This window comes from Melospiza melodia, chromosome 1 (genome assembly GCF_035770615.1).
Source record: "Melospiza melodia melodia isolate bMelMel2 chromosome 1, bMelMel2.pri, whole genome shotgun sequence".
Lineage (NCBI taxonomy): Eukaryota > Metazoa > Chordata > Aves > Passeriformes > Passerellidae > Melospiza > Melospiza melodia.
In genome coordinates, this window is record NC_086194.1 from 102,426,343 (window position 1) to 102,452,523 (window position 26,181).

General features: G+C 37.4%; 1 protein-coding gene across 5 annotated transcripts in view; it reads left to right on the top strand.

The window, feature by feature from the left end:
- The window catches only part of SEMA5A (semaphorin 5A), a 314,341-nt gene that overhangs the window by 177,961 nt on the left and 110,199 nt on the right, over positions 1–26,181 (top strand). For all 5 annotated transcript variants that reach the window (XM_063162897.1, XM_063162890.1, XM_063162903.1 and 2 more), the window contains 3 exons: positions 13,079–13,364; positions 16,614–16,749; positions 20,072–20,276. In XM_063162897.1, the coding sequence (XP_063018967.1) occupies positions 13,079–13,364; positions 16,614–16,749; positions 20,072–20,276 (627 nt within the window). The remainder of the gene's footprint in view (positions 1–13,078; positions 13,365–16,613; positions 16,750–20,071; positions 20,277–26,181) is intronic.

Consider the following 26,181-nt stretch of genomic DNA (forward strand, 5'->3'; position numbering starts at 1 on the left):
GAGTGCTGATGGACCGTGAGACTCATCTTTTTAACTCATGTTCATCATAATCATGGTACTGAAATCCTATTCTGAGAATCTGAATATTTTTGGAGTATTGCTTATTTATTTTGCTTTTTTAATCTATTATTTTACTGGCATAAGTACTGTGGAATTTAGTTCATATAGCTGAAGCTTATAGTTGTGCCTTTAAATGCATGTCATTTTTGCAGGCACAGGGATGAGATGCACATACAGTGCTCTTACATGGTAATGCTGAGTCAGCTTTGAGCAGCAGCTTGCATTGAGCATTCTTTTCTGAGTCCCTCAAAAACCTAAGGCAGAAAATAAACAGTTTAGAATGGACTGAATTCTCCTGGCTTTCCCTGCAGGTCCCAGCCTTGACAAGCGGAAAAAGTTCAGACTTCAAGCTGCTTAGGTGGCAGACTGACATTTTTGACACTTATTATAGCTAAAGGATAGGGAATAGTTTACAAAACATATCATAAAATTGTGTTTAGCAGTCAATTTTGTTTCATGGATGTTAATCACATGATGAGGGTTTCCAGCTGGGAGAACCTGCAAACAGGCAGGGATTCCCGAGATGTGACAGACTGAGTTGCCATTTTGTTTATTACAAAAAAAAGGAAGCAGATTCTTCTGAAATGAAAAATATTATTAAACATAAAGTGTGAAATTATGTATATTATAGTTTGCCCATGCTCGTTCCAGAAGAAAAAAATAAAAATCATAATGCATGTTATGTGACACAACAGTCACTATCCCTACAGTACATTTCATGTTATGATGGGATGAGTCTCATGTTGGAAATTAAATACAAATATAAATCGTTCTTCAGAACATTTGGTCAGCTGCAAGTAACAGATTTCATTTTGAAAATATCTGTTCTCATATAATGTGAATGCTGAATTGTGGTGGTTATACGACTGGTATATTTTATTTGAACAGTGAACCCATCAGAGGTAGCTCACAGAAATTTGTGACCTTTTCTAAAGGCTGGATGATTTTAGAATGTTAATTATCAACAATAAAAAAAAGTCCTAAATTGTGTGCAACATAACAATTATAGCAGTGCAAAGAAGTGAGGGGAAAAATGAAGTCATTGTATGTATATCCCTGGTCAGGTATCCTTTGTCCACTCAGCTTGGTATTGGAACTAATTGATGTGCCACAAAAAACCTGCGTGCTTTTGTCAAAGGGGAAGAAGTCTTCACACAGAATTTGCAGCTTAACTGGATATTTTTATGCCAAAGGCATGCTGAAATTCCCTCTAGGTTTCTCTAATTAATCACATTCACTGTATTCACTTTTTGTCTATTAAAAGCTTCAGATGTACTTATACATTCTCCGTTAGAGTTCATTCTTCTGACTCAAAACTGTTTATAATTAAGTTACCAGGAAACTGTAGCTTTTATCTTTGAGGAGGAAGAACAAGATGAATTTTGTAATTGGAGCCAGATAAAGTAAGTTGAATAAAAGCCTGAAAGCAGCCCAGTCAACTGTGTTAAAGGGAGGGGTTATTATTTTCTTGGGTAGCTAGGAGTGAGGGATTCATCTCCTTGACTTGGGGATTCATCTGCTTTTATGTCAATTTACGTGCTTTTATGATTCAGTGCCAAGAAGCTGCATTAGTTTTTCCGTGCTTGGATTGAAGGGAAGATTTTGCTGCTTTCACCGAGAAAGTAACACAGATCGATAATCCTGCAAGAAAAGTAAGGCATCAACAGGAATGGAAGCTCCCTAGTCAATATCTGTTATGCATCCATAGCTCACAGTTACTGTAATTCAGTCTCGTTTGAGGTGCTCATGTGCATGCATCTGTCAGTATTTCCAATTCAGTTTTCCTTGGAAGCACCCTGTTTTATCTCACTTAGATTTTCTGTTCTGTGAATCATGTTGGACCAAATCAAATCATCTCTGGGGTGGGTGATGGCTGTACTCTGAAACACAGCTGATTATCTTGTTCTGTGCTTTATTGCTATGCAGTAAAGACATTGTTGATTTTAGTGGCTAGCACAGCAAATTCGAGATCTTCAATCCCATCAGTCAGGCAAAAAGGACATGCCTATATGCTGAGGCAGTCTGCTCTTGTTGTTCACTGTACTTTTTGGTGAAGGATCTTGACTTGCGAAACTCTTAATCACAGGGGAAAACTTGTTCCTAATCTTGTCAGAAGGTCTGTAATCACAGGAACAATGATACACAGTGTTGGAGGAGAAAATGGAGTTGATGTGTCAGGTGGCTTGGGTGAGATCCTATATTACCATGATATGATTTCAGCCTCTGGAATCACAGATTTCACCAGTAAACTACATTTACGTTTTTGACTGAGTTTCCCATTTGTTCTGGTTTAGCCATATTAACGTATTGATTGTCAGATCCTGCCTTCTGCTGGGGGCTTGATAGCCTGGAAGCAATGCACATCAGCCAAGTACATAAGTTAGCAGCTATTCACTGAGCATCATCATCATCAGCTGCTTAATATCAGAAGATTTTTGAGAAATGAGGGAACTTTCAGTTCTGAATTACCATTTTCTTGATGCACTCAAGACTCATCTGGAGGGGACAAAGATTTGGTTAGTTCAGTTAGAAGTATTAATTATTCAGCATATGTGTTAAATTAAGCTACAGAAGTATGCTGAGAGAACATAACTGAAGGGGAAAAGGTAAATTAATGTGAAGCACAAAGATTTTGAACAGGCACAAATCCAAAAAGTTAGATGGACAGCACAGCAACACTGCCAACATAAAAACCCTGTTTCTGACTGGAGCTAGTTATTGTGGAGCCATTTTTGAGGCTCTGTGAACATACTGCTTGTTCACCTGCTAGACATGCTTCAGGATTTAACTCCCTGAATTTTGTCTGGTTTGAAAATTTTTATTGGCAGAAATGACCGTTTACCAAATGTTACAGATATCTGCATACTTCCCTAAAGTTTTTCCTGTTTTGGAAAATTTTAGAGTGTGCATGGTCATGTTGTCTTCATTGATGGAGGAAAGAAGCATCTGGTGGTACTTATTGAACTTAGTCTCTTTTAAGATTTACAGTAGTAATTATTCAGCTCTTGAATATCTCTGAATAAGATCAACTGTTCATTTTTTTTTTATTTATTTCAGAACTTCCCTCTGCTTCTAGGAAAAGAAATTGTTTTGGTTGATTTGAAATTGATAAACAGAAAAGATGTTCTGTTTATCAATGCTATTTCTGTCTTCCTGGTGCTCCTGTAGAGAACATCAAATGCAGCTGGCCCAAAGGCAGTGAGCAGTTTTTGGACCACAGTTGTAACCATGCAGAAATTCAGCTTGTCTCCGTGATGAGATGCCCCTGAAGCACCAGGCCACTGTAGTAGCACTCACCTTAGTTCAGCAGGGGTTGGGCTGCCACAAGGACTTTATCAAGTGGCAATGCAGGGAGAGACAGCCCCTGTGTGGTCCTCTTGCCAATCCTGTTGGCACTTTGCACCTAGGTCAGTGTTCTCAAAGGGAGCACGATCACCCAGAGGAGTCAAAGAGAGCTGCAAACCAGCTCTCTCCCCATCCAACAGTCCTGCTGGCTGCAGGATAGTAAGCCTGCCAATGTGAAATAGAGAACCAAACTCTCCTTCCCGTGATGTCATATTTTGGCCACCACTTCTCCTATGTAAGGGAAAATGAAATGCCTGAAGTTACTCCCATGGATATGTATATATGCACAAACAGATGAAGGAAGTGGAAAGACTGCTTACCAGTAATTTATTCTGTAAGGCGTCCTGTTCTGCTGCCTACCCTCTCTCTCTGAATCCATGTTCAAGTGTTTGTGTGCTTCAGAGAAACAATTTGAGGTGATAGAGCACACACTGAGGGTTGTGTCTAAAGCAAACATCTCTCCCACTGATTTCTTCTCCTGACCAAAGGAGTCAGCAAGACCCTGAACTTCAGCCAGCTGCTCAGGTCAGTAAAGGGCAACATGTTGCTGGAATGTTTTAAAATTTCCCTTTTAGTGTTTCATAAGAAGAACAGTCTGCCTTACCAGTCTACTTTGGACATTATTAAATGATAAAAAAGAAATTGTTCTTTCATTAAGCTGGCATGCTGTCTGTTTCAGTGTCTTTAAGCTGCCAGTATAAAAATGTTTAAATAATATCTGGAGTTGATGTAGTATGCTTCTAATTAGACTTTGCTGTAGAGTTGATCTGCAAAGTGCAGCAGGGGCAGAATTTGTCACAGTTTTCTCTAGAGAACAGAAGTAAATGTAATAGTTACATTTGCAGTCCACAGTTGCAGTGTGTCCAGATTGGCAATGAAAAGCCTTCAGTGTTTCAATTTAGAAACCTTTTCTGTAGTCCAACATTTACAGTTAGTAAAGGTATTTCTCCTTTCAATATACCTCTTTAAATCACTAAATGTTATCTGATACCTCAGTGTGAAAGTTGGCCTTAGTCTATAATGTCTGTTTGCTTCCCTCAGCCAATAAAAGGGCAAAACATTAAAAAAAAGAAAAGGAAATCCCTGTCTGTTTCATCATGCAAAGAAACATTACTACATTTGGTTTCATAATTTGTTAAATGCCTTTCCTTACAGTTGCATAGGTGTCCAATTATCTTGAAATTATTTCAGCTGTTTTCTTTACCTTAGACATGTAAGGGTAGATGCTATTGGAACATATTAAATAAATAAAACCAGTGTTCTAAATGTCACAACATTTCATCAGTGGGCAGATGATAGATGATTAAAATTTAATCCTGGATCAGATGTAGCAATAAAATAAAACAAAAATAAAATGAAATTGAAAAATAAAATAAAATAATCTCTTCCAAATGAGAAGCCTTTCCATCTGAGGAGATGAGTATTTGGATTGTTCTGCTTTACTGCTAGACATAATATTACTATTTTTCCTTTTTCTGTCCTAAGCATTTGGTTATTAGATACTCTTAGTAAAGTGGTTCTTCTGAGATCACTTTCTTAAAAACACTAATAAAAAGATTATTAATCCAGAGCAGATACTTTTAATCTTCACAAGTAATAGTAAGAGTAAAATTCTTACAAAGGTGTTTTGGCTGGTGGGGTTTAATACAGCTCTGAATCAATGCCTATTATTGTTTGTTAACAGAATTTTATTATAACTTTTGCTACTAGTAGGATGTGTAGAGAGAATTTATGATCTAAGAATAAAAATTAATTCTTTCAATTTTGTTTTTAAGGATTAATGGAAATGGCTATAATAATTCAGTGTTATCCTTTCATTTTTCTGGGTTTTAATGAAAAGCCTTGTAATTACCTAGTGCAAGCTTTTCTTTATTATGTAATATTTCATGTATCTCAAAACCAGAGTGTGCAATGTACTCTTTCAGATAAGAGTCCTGACTGAAAATATGCAAGGCATATTCTGCCAGTTTTGCTTATTTTGCAAGAAGATAAATAATTACATTTCTTTGGTTCTGCCACCCATAAGGTTTGTTTTTTTCTTTTGTGTATATCATCATTTTTGCCAGTATCCTAAAATAGGAGAGAAAATACCTGCTGTTTTTGAAACCTGTCCTTTGGCTTCTTCACTGGAGCAGTTACCAGAGGAAAAATTTGAGCAGTTAAGCTGTGTTTTTTATTTCAAATTCGTACATCTTCTCCTTGATGGCAGTGATAGAGTAGGAGAGCAGTAAGCTGGTGTGAGGTGGAGGTGCCTCCCCTACTTTCTTTTTTCCTGTGCCAGACTACGTTATTACAAAACACCTTCAATTCCTTACCAGTTTGAAATGGTAGACAACAATCACTACCCATGGAGTTAGGATATTTTTAGTTCTTTTCTACCCTAGGTAAACCAGCCAGGTCTACCTACCATTTATTAAAAACACGAGGGGGTTACTGAGGACAGAGCTTGTTCTTTTGTATCTCATCTAGCCTGCTTATGTCAGGTGCCAATCAGAGAGGCTGGATGAGGAAGGAGGACACTGCTGCAAGCAGATCATCTGTTCCCAGCTGCAGAGAGGCACAACAGGAGTGTGGCCCTCATTAATGCACACAGCTGTGATACACAGTGACCCAGGGAGAATGAAGGAACTTAGGACTGAAATGCATCTCAGTCAGAGGAAGGTGGAAAATTTCAAATTTCAGGGAACATGAACACATGAAAACCAGCATTTATCAAAGAAAGGAGGGGACTGAAAGGTTACCTGAATATGAGGAATAATGTCTTTACTGTGCGAGTAACTGTGCACTGGAACACATGACCCAGAGAGGTTGTGGAGTTTCATTCACTGGGGATATTCAAGAACAGCCCAGACAGAATCCTGACCAATGTATTTTAGGATGACCTGACTTGAGCAGGGAGCCTGAGTGAGATGACCCTTCTAACCTGACTCATTCTCTGATTCTGTGTGATTCTGTGACAGGAATATTGGAGATAGAGATGGAATTTCAACAGCAGACGTACCAAGCCTTAAGGTGAAAGGGGATGAGGATGATTATGAAATTGATTTCCTTTTTATTATGAGAAGAAAAAAGGAAAAAAAAGAAAAAGGAAAAGAGGAGCAGGTTGGAATGGGTTGATGCTGTCTGTATGCCAGGCACTCACCAACAAAGCCTCTCTGTCACTCCTCTCCACAGCTGCATGGGGGAGAGAAGATATAACAGAGGGTTCATGAGTTAAGGATGGGAAGAGATCACTCACCAAATATCATCATGAGCTAAACAGGCTCAAGTTAGAGATATGAATTGAATTTATTGCTAACAAAATCAGAGCAGGATAATGAAAAGTAAAAGAAAACCTTAAAACCCTCCACCTTCCCCCGCATGCCTCCCTCCCTCCCAGCTCTACCTCCTACCCCAGTGGCACAGGGAGACAGGGAATGGGGGTTATGGCCAGTTCATCACCCATGGCTTCTCTCTTTGCTCAGGGAGAGGGGTCATTTCCCTGCTGCACCGTATCTCCCATGGGAGACAGTTCTCCATGAACTTCTCCAGTGTGAGTCCACCCCACAAGCAACAGTTCTCTCCAAACTGCTGCAGTTTTGGTCACTCTTCTACAAGGTGTGGTCCTTCAAGGACAGGCTGCTCCAGCATGGGCCCCTCTTTCCAAGGGCCTTCCATGGGGTCACAGCCTCCTCTCAGGTATCTACTTGCTCCAGCATGGGGCTCCTCCACAGGCTGCAGGTGGATTTCTGCACCCCCATGGAACTCCATGGGCTGCAAGGACACAGCTGCTTCACCATGGTCTTCACCTCCAGCTGGAGGGGAATCTCAGCTCCGGCACCTGGAGCACCTCCTGCCCCTCCATCTCCACCGACCTTGGTGTCCACAGGGCTGCTTCTCTCACATTCTTTGACTCCTCTCTTGTGGCCACAACTACAACTGCAATAACTATTCTTCCTTCTTAAATCTGTAATCACAGAGGCATTACCACCATTTCTAATTGGCCCAGCCTTGGCCAGTGGCATGTCCATCTGTTGGAGCTGCCAGGGATTGGCAGAGCTGGACAGGGGAGAAGCTTCTGGCAGCTTCTCATGGAAGCCACCCCTGTAGCCCCCTCACCAAAGCTTGGCCATGCAAACCAAATGAACAAGTCTGCAGGGAAAGTCATTTACTTGTCTTCTTCCCTGAAAGACTAAAACAGAGAAAAGAAAAAAAATTGGCAGTGAAAATATTTGGAGGGAAATGGGTAAGCCATCATAATTGGGTTTTCTTTCCATACCATGACAGCTGGTTGGCAAAATCTCCTTAAAGAACACTAGATTCCTCTGTGTCTGGGAATTCTGGATTCACTTTTAAGTAACCATCCAAACTTCCGTATCTTTTGATAGTTCCCCAAATTTCTAGAGGTTTTGGGCAAATGAATGAAACCCCTATGTATTTTTCACACTTACCCCCCCCCCCCCCCCACCCCTTACATACACGGCTTTGCAAGGTGTCTATCCACTGAATATAGGTGACAAAATCCACTGAACTCCAGGTGTGACTTCAAGGACTTCAGTATTAGGTTAGAGTACAGAATGGCTGCTGTGACTAAGTTTGCCACTGACAAATTTACATCAGCAAAATGATATAATAAATTGCAAAGTATTATGCGATGTAAGAACACTTTACCTTGAAAATGAAGGAGACTTATTTAAAATAAACAACAGGAAATAAAACAAGGGATTTTTTAATACCATATTTGAAAACAATTTTTCAGAAAAGAAATAATTGCATTTCAGAATTTATTAGAGTACATCAGTGAAAAAGTAATAAGTGAGCATCCACTTTTATGATTATGTTGAATTGTATTATAAAATCTATCAGCAATATAAGAGAAGATTGGAAAAAAAATGTCTGGGATACCCAGTTTTAGTGTATTTTGCTGTCCTTGCTCTTCCATACCTATAAAACTTTCAATTTAGCAAAAGGAAAAGAATGTAAAAGAAATCATGGAGAGCTAAGGCATTGCAAAGGAAATAGTCCAAATAGATTGGTAGCCAGCTACTCTATGGCAGGTTGGCATTTTTAGCACGCATCACAGGTAATTGTGAAACAGAGGAAAAATAGCTATTAATAAACCATTCCCAGCAGTTTCATACAGGACTTAACATTTTACAGTTCAGCTCCTGAGGATGGATATAGCTGTGATGACCACAAGTTATGTATTACTTTTGGGACATATAATGGTGTAGGAAAATTTTACTCTGTTAATAAAATTTGTCCCTAAACCTTCATGAGCAGTGATGCCTTGATCAGCCTAATGGAAGGTCTGTACTTTTTTTCCCAACAGTTGCAAAGGGCCACAACTAAATGAATATACTTAATGAATATCCAGAGATGGCAGAATGCAACTGCTACTGGACTTTTTTGATTATGTTAATAAGATGAAAGGAAATAATAAAGACTGGCACATCTGAAGCTTAAATTCTTTCCATTGCTTTAAGTGTCCCTTTTGAAGAACATTTCTAGCTGAAATGTGAAGTTTATTCAAAAATCCTCAAATGTGTCTTTCTAGAATTTAATGCTATTAAGCATTTGGCTGAATACAATTATTGGGAAGAAATGGGTCTTTAGAGATCAACAGTGTGGTGTGATTCATTGATCTAGTGAGGTCAGTGAACAAGTGAACAGGTTCCAGAGAGATGTCATTCAACATTAGAGCCGTATCTAGACTCCTAAGATCTTGAATATATTATGTATTCATATGTCTTTGTGTGTGTGTCTTATATTGTGTGCATATATACATATATAATATGATGTGTCTAAATCAGAAAAAAATAATATTTTAGCTTTCTTTTAACATTTCTGGGGTTAATTTCACTTTGGATTGGGTCTTCAAGTGCCTTGCACTTCAGATGTGAGTTGTCACATCTCGCAGGGACAGTCAGTGGAAGTCACAGCTCTTACTTGCTTAGAGTAGGCTTTGGACCTTCAAATCCTTAAGGTTAATTGCTGTTACCTCCTTAAGAATGTTAGACCATTTCCTGTCATTTGGTTAACTCTGGAAGCAGTAGCATCCACTAACTATGTAAATTAAGCCATGTTAGATTGCTTCAGAAGTGAAGTTATATGGATTGAAGAGCAGAAGTGTACTTTCTTGCTCCTAAGTTCAGACAACAAGAAGAGGCCAAGACTATCTCAGATGTTCTCAAGGAGCTCTTTTAATGCTCCTATTTCCCATTTCTATCCACAGAAAAATTCCTGTACAGTTCCTCTTATTCTTTTACCCCTCAGACTATATCCACATCACTAAATAAAAAAGGCCAAGGGAATAAGCTTATGCATGACACCTTTGGCAAGTGGAAAGGGTGAATAATCTAAAGGGAATCATTGTGTCTTCCTGTTAAGTGCTTTCACATTAAGAACAGGGACTGTGTTCCCCAGAAAATGTAGGTTTGTCTCCAACCTTCAGAAATGCAATCACATTATTTCTGATTGAAGCACTATCTTGGCTTCATATGGTTGTGTTTTTTGCAGTAACTTAGAAGAGTCTGTGGGGAAGCATCCTTGTTGGGCAGTGCTCACACTGCTTTATGAAGGAAATGGTAGAAATTCCCAGGATTTGTGGTGAGTGAGCAAATTTCAGAAATAGCAGAGTAGTGTGTTTGCCCAGGGGCAGCACTAACTAGCCACCCAGTGACTTTGGTGCTTGGACTTGTGCTCTGTGTAGCACTGCTCTGTGATGTACACTGGAGCTATGTTTTGGGTCACATTGACAGTCATTTTCTTGCTTTCCTGATTACACTGGTTCCATTTAATTTGGGAAAGTCTAGTCAGCCTGACATGTCCATAAATTGAATATATAAAAAACCCTCTAGAGGTCGTATACAATATTTGTGACATTATTACGGGTTGACATTTTCGTACTTGCTGTATCATGCCACACACCAGAATCCTTGCACTTGTTGTGGTGATCTGATAAATCAGAAATGAGATGTGTTTGCCCTTCCAAGAGCTATTTGCAAAGTCAGCATGAAACAAGAGATTCACTTCATTTGCTGCATTAAAAACTTACATGGTAAAGCTTTCCATGTCAACAAATAGCAGTTCACAGCGCAATAGTTGGACACATAAGAACTGATTTTTCCTAGCTGAGATGCTATTTTTTCCTTTGAAGTTTTGAGGTGACCCTGTTCATTTTTCCTAAAGAGAGAGAATGAAATAAACAAAGTCTGACATGATAATCTTTCTGTATCCACTAAATTCCCTAAGGTAACTCTGAGATTATTACATTTAATGAAAATGAAAGAAGTTTTCACAAGTTTCAACAGCAGGTCACAATTTCATTGGTTCATAATCAATAAAGTATAGATATTTGCAGTTGTATATATTGTTTTTCAGTTTTGAAACAATGAAATATGAGTACTAGGTATTTTTTATACATCTATTATGGTTATCAATGCAACTTTAAAATACTGTCTTTTGAAAGGTTGACATGGATTTTCAAGACCCCTGAATACATTCTGGATGCATTTCATAATATTTTTACGCCTATAGTTTGTGAAGTTTGTTTTATTTTTGCAATTAATCATTCCTGATGCTGGATGATTCCAATAGTGTTTTTTTTTTAACTCTTCAGTGAGATTCTGTGGTGCCAATGTAGATATCACTGGGCCTCCAGTGAGACATATCTTCAGGCCTGATGGCAAGGCAGGGCCTCCTTTTTTTAATGTTTGTACAAAATATTTTTTGTGGGTGGATCAAATTTATTTTGAGTATTTGCACAGTAGGTTTTTGAAGCTTTTGAGGCCTTTGAAGCAAAATTCCTATTGTAATGAAAGTTTTACGCAGATGCGGAATGAAGATTTGAGGTTGTAGTAGGATTAACATTACTAATAGTTTAGTTCTTTGTATATTGCCAGTGTAATTTTATTTCTTATATAATAAGTCCTGTCCAACTATTTTGCCTTTTTCATTCCTTTTTTTTAAAGAAACAAATGCACTGATAGTATGCAACTTAGGAAGGCCCAAGACACCAACATGTTCTAAAAATTGTTGGGTTGTGATCTGCCAGCAAAATACCTGTGCGGCTCTGAATGTGGAAAAAATGTGGTATGTTCCAGACTGCTCTCAAGGAAGCACTTCATAAAATAGAGGGTGAAAGTTACAGGGAGGAGTGAGAGCACTATTGGATCTGCTCAGCTTCATACATCTGAGGCAGCTCATAATCACTGCTGCCAAAAACCTGCCCTGGGAACTCTCAGCACAGCAGATAGAGATGGAAGCAGCACAAGAGGCCACATTAGCTGGGATCTGGTCTGTCTTTGAAAAAGAGTTTTCTGACAGTTTGGACTGCTGTGAGGCAGTGCCAGCTTGCTTGCCTTTCTAGTGCCCCTCCAAAGTTCTGATAGGTTTGAGATATTCCTGTAAAATGCTTACATTGAATTGCAGCAGCCTTTTTCTATACAATAGTGCTGTCAAAAAATGCTAATCTATTAATTTTATTTGAAATGCTTCCTCACAACAGATGTTTTTAAAACAGTTTTTAAATTGGTTAAAATAAAATTTGGAAATGAGAATAAAATTTGGAAATGAGAAATAAAAGTTTCCTTGTTTTTCAGAGATATCAGTGTTCTAAAATGGTTCCTTGCACAAGTGGGAATTTTCTTCACAAATCTATGTATCAAATTTATCTTCCCTTTAAGAACTTGTCAAGTTGTCAGCCTCTTCTAAGGTCATGGACTTTCCTCAGTTCTAGTAATCCTTACAGGAAATGGACCACAGGTTTATTGTCTTTGGTATCCCACTGTTCCTTTATTTCTTTCCTTTCAAGAAGTATTGCCATCTGTTGCTTTACAGATTTTTTTTTTACATATTCTCTAATTTCTCCTTCATCACCATCGAGTTTTTGATCGGTTTTTTTGATTAATTTTCAATAATTTTTTTAATAAGAAAAAAGAAATCTGTAATGCTCACAAAAGCATTAAGCCAGATAGGATTGAAATGCAGTTATCTTACCATCAAATGTTCTTGTGTAGCTCTCTTTTCTTTTAATTACAGCCCCTGAACACATTTTTACTCACCATCAATTACCACCCGTTATCCTGCTCATCTGGAGTAATGGCATGGTGGCAAAGCAGAAACAGAGTTAAAAGATAAAGCAATTACATTGTAAGAATTCACTGTGCCCTTATGTGAAGAATGAAACCTCCGAGACACTTTTGATGGTGGAATACAGTGAGCTGAGCCAAGGTTGCCCAGCACCGTCTTGTTCTATAAACACCTAGAGCAAAACCTGTCAGCCACATGCCATGGTTTGACCCCGGCAGCTCAGCTGGTTTTTGTGCTGGTGGGGTGGTGTGAGAAGGAAAAGGCCTTGGTTCTGTGTAAGTGCTGCTCAACAATGATAAAAACATCCCTGAATTACCAGCGCTGTTTCCAGCATAAATCCAAAACACAGTGCCATGCTTGCTACTATGAAAAGAATTAAAAAATTTACCCAGCCAACCCCAGCACATCATGATCATGCATCTCATAATCCCAGCTGGACATGAGCAGGTCTATTCAGATGTCGTGGTGCCACATCCCTAAAGGATATTAAAAAATGTGTTTATCTAAATATAATGCTTGAAGATAAATCCAACTTCCATGTTAGTACGACTGCATATATCACAAGAAGGCAATAAATGATCTTTCCTTCTGTTATTTTCAGAACCAAATTTTGTGTCATCTTATGATATTGGGAACTTTACCTACTTCTTCTTCCGGGAAAACGCAGTGGAACATGACTGTGGGAAAACAGTTTTCTCTCGTGCTGCTCGGGTGTGCAAAAATGATATTGGTGGCAAGTTTGTGCTGGAGGATACCTGGACTACCTTCATGAAAGCTCGTCTGAACTGCTCTCGCCCTGGAGAAATTCCATTTTACTACAATGAACTTCAGAGTACTTTCTTCCTGCCAGAACTGGACTTGATCTATGGCATTTTTACCACTAATGTGTAAGTAGACTGAATGATATATTTTATTTTCTTGCTGTTTGTGATGCCAAAACCTAGAACTTCTGAGCTACTCTCTTCTGCATATGCCAAGTAAACATCATAAATTTAAACTGTTGTTTTGCCCAATCCACTGTTTTCTGTGAATAAGTATCAGTTCCAAATGTTTCCCACATTAATTGTTGAAAGCACGAGAGAAGGAATAAATTCTAATTATTTCCTTAGTGCAGGGAGCCAGTTGTGTTTAAGACTATTCTGCCAATTTCTTCACTTGTTGTTAGAAAGTAATTAACTTTTATTTTTACTATTGTAAGATGCAAATGCATTATGTATTGATGAAATAAATAATTTATCATTTCAATGTGACACAATCATGAATTTAGCATGATGGAATTTGGCCATGTTATAGAGAGCTCATCTTACCTAAAACAGCACAAGAGATGCTCTTAAGTATTTTAATATAGTTCTAACATGTCCTTATGTGAATTTGAAGGTCAAACCAAGAATTTAACATAATGTTAAGTGAACCTGTTATATCAATAAGGTAAAATTAAGACAAAAAAGTAAAATTTGGTCTTAGAAATTCAAATTTGTTAAATATAAAAAAGTTGGATGGGCATAGAAAAAAAGAGACATTTATCTCAGAAATATCCTTTTTAAATTTAAACATGATGACTGGTTTCAAATGCTGCTCAGTGAGAGCAGACTCTGTGTTATGGCTGTGCAGCCCAGTGTTCAGACCACTGGAATAATTTCTGATTTCGAGTTCTGATTCTCCAACCTTCTTGTACACAACCTGTCTTGCAGTTTTGTCTAGATTTTAAAAGGTACTTGGGCACTTAAAACATAGGTAAGGCACCCCTGAACACAGGGGTGCCTACCTTTCATAAATATCCATTAACCAGTTAGAAGCATTCACAAATTAATGCCAGCAAATTATAATCCCTATGCATTCTAGACAGTGAGCATGAATTTGAGCTCATTTCGGCATCTTCTAGACTGAGGCTCACCCCTGGGCTGGCAGCTCGGTTGTGAGCAAGACTAGTGATGAGGTGGTTGCACCAGACTTTGGCAATTCCTAACTCATGACATTGGATGATGAGCTCAGCCTGTTTCTGCAATGGAATAATGTAGGGAATCTAAACACTGTTATGTAAAGAGAAGACCAGAGACTTTGAGATTACTGGGGATAAGAAAATTTGCTGTTGTTTCAACGGGTACTTTTAATCTTGTTGTTTTCCCGATTAGTTGTAAAACTAAATGACAGGAATTTGTCAGGTGTCATCCACATACACTCTTCAACCAGATCTTTCTTGAGAAGTCAAAGTAGCCTGGACATGTTCCTGCCATGAAAAGTCTGAGCAGAGGAATTCTGCTCTAGAAAATCCATGGGGCTTTGGCCATGGAAGAGGAATGATGTTCCTGATGCTTCCTGGCTCTCCTGAAAATGGACTTGCTATTGTTAAGACTACCTTTGCCTCATGAAAGTAGACAGTATTTTAAACCTTTGCTCTACTTACTTCTTCCCCTGTGGCCCAATGTTCTGACTGTCCAAGAGAGATGAACTGTCCAAAGAGGAACCAATTAATTATAAAGGTTTGAGAGTGAAGTTTTTCAGTTGCTCTGTTTAAATGCCAGCCATCAAATGTTGTAACTAAATTTTGAAGTGTTTTTGAAATATTTTAGAGCTAGGATTACTTCCCCATGGCGACTCCCATTCACAGATAGTTTGTGGAACTCATATAATCCACCTTTCTGGCCTGCAAGTGACAGTGGAGAAACACAAGGGTTTCCTATGACAGGGAACAACATATTCCTTTCTTTTCATGAAACAGCATCAGATATAACTTAATGGCATTCATAATTCTTCAGTCTCAATATCTTCATAATTAAAATTAATTTATTGTACCTTAATGCTTTTTTAGTATATTTTAATATGCTTGTGGAGGGAAAAAATGGAAACATTTCTCTGACAGCCAAACATGCATCTTTTATACGTCGTTGACAATCAAGTCCACTATAGCCACTGCTTCATAAAAAGGTGATTTTGTTTCTTTCAGACTATCCAAAAAATCTGTAAACATGAGTCTCATGTCCTCATAGGACTTAATGAAATTCAAGAAAACATTGGTACCATTAATAATATTAGTGAGATGCATTTAGTGATATAAGTAGGGATTTATCAGCTCCAATGATGATTGATTCTGCAGAAGTTGTAAGCATGGAACTTCAAGTTTTGGGCTTCCTTTTGGCCTCCTTTGGAATCAGAGAGACAAGCATAAGAAAGCAAATTGCTCTTTTGTCCTGATCTTTAATCTGTATATCCTAATTCTTTTTTCAGTTGTTGAGTTGTTTTGTTTTTTTTTTTTTTCATCATTATGGAGGTTCTATAGTAGGTTTTCTTAAGCCTTGTGTATATTCCAGGGTAAGCTTAAAAAAAATAGTGGGGAAAAAAAAACAGAGAAGAATGCTGTCTGGATCAGTTGCCAGCAGTTTTAGCTGCAACAGGAAATCTGTGCAATTGACACCTTCATTATCTATTCCATTATCTCAAAATGAGGAAAAGAACAATGCAGCTTTCCATGTTAGGAGCTTTCATAGCTTTTAGATTATATTCTTTGCACTATGCAGAATTGCTTTATTGCCTTGTACATCACATTTTCAAGGCAAACCCAGGAACTTATGTGTTTTGTCCAGCTGCCATTTATTGATGTTTATTTTTTTAACATGATATCTTGTAAGCAGTCCAAGTTGTTTTCTCTTGATGGGTTTCTGCAACTTGCATTCTTATTGCTGTACAACATCTCTTGGAAGACAGGATTGTTTGTGAACGTGTCTTGTCCAGACATTCCATAGGATCTAGAGACATACCACTCATTGAAAAACCTTACTTATGTTATGTAGTAATTTGTTGTATGGAAGAAACTTCATTGGACCCTGAGAATAATGTCATCCTGAACTTTATACCTAGAAAAGAGGTGTCTCATGGTATTAGAACAGCAGCACAAAGTAGGAAGTTCTGAGCTTTTCCCCACACCAGCTTCTTGGTAAGGCTGACAAATATTCTAAATAAAATGACTATGCTAAATCAGCTCATTGTTTATCATTATCTTGAGGTATCATCTCCTGGCTGATCATGTCTGCTTCATTAATTACTTGAAGGATTGAAGAGTTATTGCCTTTTTATTTATTTTTCAGCAATTTGACTTCTTAGTGTTATTGCATAGGTTAATGTATTTATTTCTTTTGCAGGAACAGCATAGCAGCCTCAGCAGTTTGTGTTTTCAATCTGAGTGCCATAACTCAGGCCTTTAATGGACCCTTCAAATACCAGGAGAACTCTCGCTCTGCTTGGCTTCCATATCCCAATCCCAACCCTAATTTTCAGGTATGGATATGTGGGAGAAGGACAATATTTTATGTGAGCTTTCCTCACAGTACTGTATGGTTCATAAATCATAAATCCAGTTTTTCACTATTTTAGCCTAAGACCTTAAAAAAGCCTAAATTTTAAAAAGTGCTTAGGAGAGCCTCTTATTTCACTGTATTTAATTTTAATTTTATCCTTCCACAAAAATATTTGGGTTGAAAAACAGATGTACTTTGAAGGGTTTGAGAAAAAAAGGCTTAACTTCAGTCTTCTGTCAAAATAAAACACTCTGGTTGTCTGTCAAGGTGATATTAACTCCTGTCTGAAGTATGATCAAGCTACTAATCCCTTTTTCATTGTATTTGTGCTATTAGGACTTAAAAAATTGAACTGTGTCTGGCAGAAAAAAGAAAGTGAGAGGGAGGTGGTAAAGGAGGAGTGGTCAGAATTTTATATATTTTTATGTGCAAGGTGGTTCACACTCCCTGCAGAGTGAGATTAAAAGAGTTTGTGATATGTTCTTCCCCTCACTTGAACTTGTTTGCCTCAGAGAGTGTAATAATGTGCAGCTGTCTGATAGTGTAAAACCAGTTAGTCCAAGGTGGGTCAGTTAGAGGAATTGTGCAATAAGAAAGGGGTATTTCAGTAAGCACACATGCATTGTTTTCATCTTTTTCATAGTCACTACTCCTACCAGGACAATTTTTAATGAGTGTGTTTCTTGCAAGGGATATGGAAGGAAACGCAGCATTAATGTTGTGATTAACAACAATAGCTTTTCATCAAGGTATTTAAGTGTAGTCACCTCTATCCACTTTTCACCCTCACTTAATCTCAATCCAATTTCACAAGTTCACTTCTGCTCCTGAGAGAGCCTTCCCCAGCTTGTAGGAGTCATAAGATCTTTGCTGGCATGAAAAAGAATCACCCATTGGGGATGGTAGGTAGTTTTAATTACTTCCTGATCTATGGAAATTAAGGAAAATAAGGCAGAGCTTACAGGCTAAAGCCATGTTTCTTTTCCCAAGTAGTATGTTTGTCATGAGCCAAGACTCTAAGTATGCCAGAAGCCTGCACAATCAGGCTATATTGTATGCAGCTTTTCACCTGTTGTAGAAATACTTGTATTGTCAAAATAGTGATAGAAAGAGGGTCTAAGAGAGGCTAAATTTTTTGAAGGAGAAAGCCTGAAAAAATGCTTGTATGTAAAAATCCTATCACCTTTCTTACTAGCTAAGCACATCCAATAAAACTTATTAAACTGTCCTTACAAATTTTGCATTAGTGTGGTGTTAATTATTGTGAGAGTGGCCCGAACGGAATGGTACTTACAAAGAAAGATGACAGCCTGATGGCTGTGTAAAAACAGTTTAGGTCTCTGCTGTGCTGTTACTGCATGTCTCCAAGTCCCAGTCAAGACAGGTGTTGAAATTTATTTCTTTGATGGCCTGGCTGATTTTAATGCAGCTGGTACTTCATCCAATTTACAAGAACAGTGACAACAGTTGTATCATATCTCACTGAGCCACAAACAGCTTTGAAGGCAGAGCTAGTGTCAAAAGCTGTAATGCGGCCCTTTACAGCACAATATTGAAGGCAATTGATGTCAACTGATCTCCAGGTATCTTTAACATCCAACTTCTCTTCTTTTGCTGATGCTGCTTTTTATTCCCTTGAATAACTTTCTGCTACATTTCTGGCTCCATAACTGCAGCAGTGATGCATACTAGAAGCTAGTCTAATGCTTAGAGATTTAACCATTTTTTGTGACTTGACTTTGTGACTTTAGAGTACGCGCCTTATATGGATTAGATATATTCATTCACTGAGTCATTGGTTTCCTTCCGGGAAAGGACTTTTATTTGGTAGAGTAGTTATGATAAAGGATCAGAAGTTCTGTTTAGTCTCAGAAGTTCTGTGTAGTCCCAGAAGCAGATTTATCCTCTGAGTATTCACCTACTCAGTAGCAACAGAGAAGTCAGCGATTTGAAGGAAGACTACTGCTATGTAGATATAGCAACATCAGACATTGTATTTCCAAGGCTGATTTATATTAATTAATTATTTTCCATTTTAGAATACTATTGAAGTCCCAGTTTTGGGGAACATTGTTTTCTTCAGAGATCATTGCTTTTGTCTTTAGACAGGGCAATGTCTTATTGTAAGGCCAAGGACCATTTGCATTTTACTGTACTGTTCAGTTGGAATTTTTCCTGCTTGATAGATCCAGAGAACTTCTTTGGTGTGGTTTATTTTCTTCACTGGTCTGACATACAGAGCAAGTGACTGTTTCCTGCCAGTTGCTAATTTATCATTCTTCATCATCTGATCTCCCATTATGAAATAATTTGTTTGACTTTTTTTAACATTTGTGTGTTTGGAACAAGCACTCGATTTTGGATTGAAAATATAGTAATAATAAAAAAAACCTGGTATGGTTTTGCTCACGCTATAATTCATGGCATAGTTTATGACATAGTAAAGCAGAATGAAAATGGTGACTTAGTTATGCCTTTCACGTCACCCAAATATTTGATAAGTGTTGTGAAGTAGTGCTTTACTTCTGTGATGCATTTATGCCTGAGTAAACATGTAAATGTTTATACATTCCCATGCATTAAGAAGATTTCTCTTTTGTGTCCTCAGTTGAACACAAATATGTTATAATTAACTCCCAGTTATTTTGCTTTGTTTATTTGTGTTTGAAACTTGTCCATGCAGCTTGTGGAATTTTTCCTGTAAGAAAAGAGCACAGTTTTCATATTTAAAATATGGTCAGTTTTAAAGAAAAAAAAAAGTCTTTGCTGTGGATAATATTTATATAGACCTCTACACTGTCTATTTTTGCTACTTAAGATGGAGTCCTAAGAAGCTTCTAGAACTACATGTTGGACTGTCACCTGGGATTCCTGTCAGCCCCTGGCTGTGGTAGGGCATGGGGTTTCCTTTGAAAATTTGTTATGTCATTAGCACTGAGGTCTGTGAAAATTATAAAGAAAACTAGTCAGAAAATATTTTTTTTTTTTGAATGGTAGTTTTTCTCTTTCCTGACCTTTGAGCATAGAATGTAGCAAAATATTTCCATAATCCACTTGTTCTGGTCAGTCTGGTGCTCTTCCATATGGTTTAGAATTAGGGAGCCTCCATAGTATTGCCTCAGGAAAACTGAGCTCCCTGAGTCCTTGGACAGTCTGGTTAGCACCAAAATGGGACCTGAAAGTCAAATTCCACATTGCCACTACGAGATATGCTCTTCCTTTTATTTTCTTGTGCTGTAAATCAGAGGGTAAATATATTGTTATTGTTGGCACATAGAGTAATGCTACTTCTGTCTTTACAGTGTGGCACAATGGACCAGGGCTTGTATGTAAATCTGACTGAGAGAAATCTTCAAGATGCACAAAAGTTCTTCTTAATGCATGAAGTTGTTCAACCAGTTATTCCAATTCCTTACTTCATGGAAGACAACAGCCGATTTTCCCATGTGGTTGTGGATGTTGTGCAGGGCAAGGACATGCTTTTCCACATCATCTATCTTGCCACAGGTATGAATCTTCTTTGCTGGGATAACTGCAAAAGTTTATGAGATCTTTGGGTTTTAATGTTCTGTTAATTACTTATGAAATACGTGTACAGCACCTTGAGCATCGGGTTTTCCTCTTTGACACAATCACCTATCTTCTACCTTTTCTGAATAGATCAATTTAGCCACTACAATGTCTTTTATGTTATTTTGTGAGCTCCAAATTTGGTGTCCGTTTCCTGTTCTCTTTGAAGCTGTGAAGCTTGTAAATCAAATCAAGCATTGGAAATTCTACAAACAGGACTTCCAAAGTTTCACCATCTTTTGTTCCATTTACTTAGTTAAAGGTACAAAGTTAAGGGCCCAAGACAAGATGGTTTAGGACTCTCTGATGAAGAAGTAACTTTGTAAATATCAAATACAACAACTTTCCTTTTCATATAATTTTTAGGATATTCATTATGCAGTTTTGTACCCTGTCTCATTGTTTGCCCATTTATATGTAAGCTTAGCATGAAAAGAAAAACAGCCTTCTACCTTGTATTGCCTTTGTAAGAGCTATTGCCTTCTTGGTTCAAAATTTCAGTCTTCTTAAAAATAATGAGGGTGTTGGAGAACTGTTTTGCAGAACAAAGGCGTCCCCAGCTGAGACTGAAATACTAAATTGGACTAATAAGTTTAAAGCCTCAAGGCATGAAACTTAGGATAGTTCTTAAGTACGTGAGCTTATGTGCATTAGTAGGGAATAGTTCATCAAAGCAACGGTTTGTTAATGTTCAGTTTGTCTCATTGTGCTCTTTGAAAGTTGGGCAGTAACAGAAAAGTTTTTGATAGGTTAAAATATGCTTGCATTTGACCAGTTCTAGTCAAAACAGCTTTTTGGTTGGTAAATCAGAACATTTTAAGTGAAATCATGCCAATGCTAACTGATGTTTGTATTGTAGAAGCCTCCTGACCAGACCTGAATTACAGATACATGCACTGAATTGATTTTATATGAAGAGACTATCACTACACTGTGGGATATTTACATTATTTACAGTCTTGGAAGCACCAAGAATAATGACATTTGTCATAATTCTGATTGTCTTTAGGTTTCAGTTTCCCTTGGTGTGTAACCATTTACATTGGAATCAGCAAGTGAGGATCTAAAATTTTATGCTTCATGGTTCATTAATAAATTGTGTTCGGGAGTGATTCTGTGTTCTTTTTGTGCTGCTAAAAAAAATACTGCTCCTGTGCTCCTTGTGATGTATCCTTGCCTTTCACTTTCATTCTTCTCTGTATGTCTGGTTCCGATCATTCATGGAAGGAGGGTACTTATCTTAGCTGGATCTTTAGTCTAAACTCTGCACATGCTTTCCTGTAAATGTATGTTTTATAAATGTGAGAAAGCATATGATATGCAATTTGCACTAAGCAGTGTAAAGCAGGATGGATCCAAACCATGCTGTGAGAGATGTACACCACATAACTTTTGTAGTTATAATTAATTCCAATGTTCTCTAAAAATTGTCTTTTAAAATGCACAAAGCTTCAGTGGAAAAGTAGGCATACAGATTGGATTTAATAAAAATGAATGTTCTGCTGTCTTTGCTGTTCAAAGCAAAAATCTCATTTTTTTTAGACAGATGACCAATAGTTATGAGAACATTCTTTCTCTCACCTACCCACACCCTGTTTTTAGAATACAAATATTACAGGGGAGAATGACCATGAAAGTATAAATGTATAATCAAATTTGATTAAACCTTCAATGGATGTAGTATTACTGAGGTAGTATTACTTTAGGAGAGACTGGGAGTAAGCAAACAAATGCATTAATCTGCTGAGTCAACAGTCTTCATTTCCTAAACCTTTGCCAAATCATCATTCTGTTAGGAGATTCTGGTGTGCTAGGGCTTAACAGCTACTTCTTATATAAAAAATATGCTTTGGTACTTTGGAGAAACATCTTAATCTTTCACTGTACTGAATTCTAACACAGAATGAAGGAATATATCAATTCCTGCACATTTTGTGCTGCTGGCTTTAGGCAAGAAGAAATCCCTGGAACAATTTTCCATGATTTAAAAAGGAAGACCAAGGAAAGCATGCATGGATGAACTAAAGCATTCATGATGTTCTGAGCTGAAAAACATCTATAACAATACATGAGACATGAAATGTAGATCAAGCTATAGAAACACTAAATAGCCTTAAAACTCTCTAAGTTTGAAAGGCCTCTTTCTTCATAAAAAATTCTAATCCAATCAATATATCGTAGTTTGTTTCCCTCCCTTTTGTCCCTTCTCCCCTATCTTCATATTTCTTTCTTCCATTTTATTTCTTCCCTACACTATAAGTGCCTAGATGTTCCATGGTTAAAAATGTTGCTGTTAGGTTTTTCAAAATAAGATGCTGCTGCAAGGTAGCCCTTATTCAGATGGCTTTTTCCAAATACATTTATTTACTCAAATAAATAAGAAAATTATTAGACATAGTGTCTAGTTTGAGTACATTATGAACATATAATAAACTTGAGAGTTCAGAAAAGGTAATAGTTGCACTATCTGGTGAAAAGCTTTAAAGGCCATCCTAAAAACTACTTGGTGAAAAAACTCCCATTTTTCTGTTCTTCAATCCCACTGCACAGAAAACGTCCCCTCTGTATCCTGAGTAGAAGTGGTATATGCCCAGTGGTAGATCTCAGTTATTGGGATTTATAGTAAAACATTGATGAAATTGGGGTATGACTGGCCTAGAAAGAGAGTATGAAACCTGAAGCAAGATTTATTGTTGGCTACATTGCATGTATCTAAAGAGTGAATTGTTCACTGAAGTAAGCCACAATTTTTATGCCATAAATCCAGGTTTTATCTGAGGCTTAAAGGTCACTGGAGGACATTACAGCAGGTTTCCAAGGAGTTCTAAAAATTGCAGGTAGCAATGCCGAGAATAATGACAAAAATAATTCTGATGGAAAAACATACAGCAATTATAATGAACAGCTAGAAAGAACAAGAAATTTCAAAAGTTTTTTTTGGAAAATGCAGGTAGAATTTTCATACATTTGCCTTTAGAAGCATTGAAACAGGTAGCAAATATCCACAAATACAACAATTTTTTCTCATTAAGCCCTTAAACTTTAGATTATACAGAAACTAGTCCCGATCTAATAAAGAGATTTGGAAGTTTGCTTGAAGCTCAGTTTGGGAATGCCATCATAACAGTTTGTATTTCTTCTGTTTGTCTTGCTAGATGGGAGTAAACTGATGCAAAGTACTCCCTGATATGATTCTTCTGTGATTTTTGTTACACTTCCATCTTGTAAATTTTCATTTGTAATCGGTACACTTCATTTTTTTCTAGGAAACAACCCAAGGTCTTAGCAAGAAAAAAAGTTGTATGTTTCTTACTTAAAAGTCTCTGATGGAATATTGCTATTTTCCTGGCAGACTACAGCTTCTGATCAAAGTGTGCAGCTTTCACAGTTCAATACACATGGTGTCAGAATATATGCAGTATCTGTGCAGTTGCCATCCTGAAAGTTATAAGCAAAAAGATGTGCTTATATATGTTTCATACATGGTGAAGAGAGCAACAAAGCTTAAGTTGGCTGCATTTTTTCCAATTTGGTGCTATTCCTGACTGCATTATCTTAAGTGCATTGAGGTTCTTGGAAGTAATCTGTAGGTAATTTCTGTAGAAAGGAAATACAGACATTTCATCTCAGTTAAGAACCACTTTCTTTGTCTAGAAATTACAATATGAATGCAATAACAATAAGGATCAAAGTAGTTGTTATTCGAGTCAGAAGTCAACTGTGAAAGTAATAGGTAGTCTATTTGCATGTATTTATCCTTTTTAGCTCAAAACCAGAAACAGTGGAATCAGAGTACAGATGGATAATGGGGTATATACACTGCGGCACACAGTTGTCACTTTTTAAAACCATTTTTCTTTTGTTGTTACAGAAAACACAGTTGTTTTGTTTTTTATGCCTTTGCTTGACAAAGGTATAGTGCGCTTTTACAGAGTTGTAAAGAACCCTTGAAGTGGCTTTAAAACTATTTTCCTGTAAGCTGTTGCCTTCTGGCTTTATGCAATGCCATTTCAAGTACCTCGAAGGAAGGATACTCATCAGTTACTTTGATTGGGAAAGGTGGTGTATGTTGGAAGACACCAGTGCTGACAGCAGTGTGATGATCTTGAACTTTTGTTTCAAAAAGTCAAACAGGGAGCCATAAAGTTAATAACCTTACTTTCTTCTGCTTCTGCAGTGACACCTATTTCTGATAAAAGAAAACCCTAGCTGAACTAACACTTTGTTTATATTGTTAATCTTCTCAGGAAAAAAATCTTTGCAAAGTTCTAAAAAACGATGTAAAAGATTGCATTGTTTTGTCCTGGAAGAGTCTAATGATCACTCTGGGATTTGTCCTAGCTTTTCTAAGAAGGCTTGCTGTATATTTCTGCTAGCATATTTATGTTATTTTCCATGTAGAATATCTCTAAAGGCAAAGAAGGATAATGCAAAACTTTGGGTTTTTTTAATGTAATTTAACAGAAGAAATGTTGACTTTTCACTGTCTTATGTATTGTGTCATCCATACTGGGCTAAATGGTTTTAAAATGGTACTAAATGAGAATGGCTACATCTAAAATCAGGGCTACAGTGTTATAAATTATGCTGTGTGGCTCCAGAGCATCAAACTGGGCATTTAAAATGTCCAGCAGTACTGATTTCCTTGGCTTTATCACTGTGTGTAGAGATGAATCATTCTGCCAGATCCAGTTGGTGAGCTTTCTTAATAAATAGATCGCTCTAACTAGAGCTGGTTAAATTATTCATTGACAGCAATTTGTATGTGAGAATTGCAGCCCTTTATTTGGTTCACAAATTAAACAGCACTTATTTGTAGTCATTTTTTGTTATGATAATCAACCCATAAATAGGTCATGATTTTGATTAGTTTGTTGCTGCTATTTGCTCATAGAGTTTGTTCATATTTTAGTTATCAGGTTTATCTGCTGCAAGTAGATGGTGTTCTGTTTTCTCGAGGGACAAATTTAAGTAGGAGAAGCCCTGTTTTCTGTCCACAAATTATCATTATGTCTTTATAATTGCCCAGCTCTGTCAGATAAAGACTATAAATAAATGTCCGAAGAACATACGGTGTGTGCACTTCTGTGCTGCCACTGGAAATCAGAATTGCTGCACGAAGAAGCTACTGTCTGAAGAACAGCTGGCTCTGCTTGCATGGGAGTGAGATTAATGTGTGGGCCAGGGAGGGAAACAGATTGTAAAGAGCTGGAGACAAAGTCTGAACCTTCCATTAAAAAAGAACAGCTCCTCTTTGTCATAGTGATGCTGAGCTTTCAAATCCTGATTGACTACTTTATAAACTTAGAATGGCCAAGTAGCCTTTCCTTCTTCCCTTTTTATTTTTTTTTTTTTGGAAATATCACTTCTTCTGAAGAAGAAACTAGACTTGACAACCCCTATGTTCATTTATTATTAGGTAATCCTAATGCAGAAAATATGAAGCTGTGAGCAAGAGAGGTATCTTACATGAGGCTCAGAGTTTTCCTGCTGTCTTCAAAGCTAAGATCTATTATAATCTACGCCTACCTTCAAAACTCTAATTTTGCCCCCGTAGGTGCACTGCCAGTCAACAGTCGTGGTCTTAATTTTGGAAACGGTGTTGGAATTAGCCTTATTTTGGGGTGAAATTTGATCTGTGTACCAACTGTGTAGCCCTTCTGTGAGTACACACTAATCAGGACTCTTCCTGAGAGATGTGGGAAAGAAGCTTTCTCTTTGAAGGGATTTTACTTTGTCACATGTTGCTGAATCTTCTTTAGAATATCCTGCAAGGCCTTTTATTTTAAAAAAACCCCTTTCTTTTAAGGTGAACATGCATAGGAGTGACTCAATAAACCCA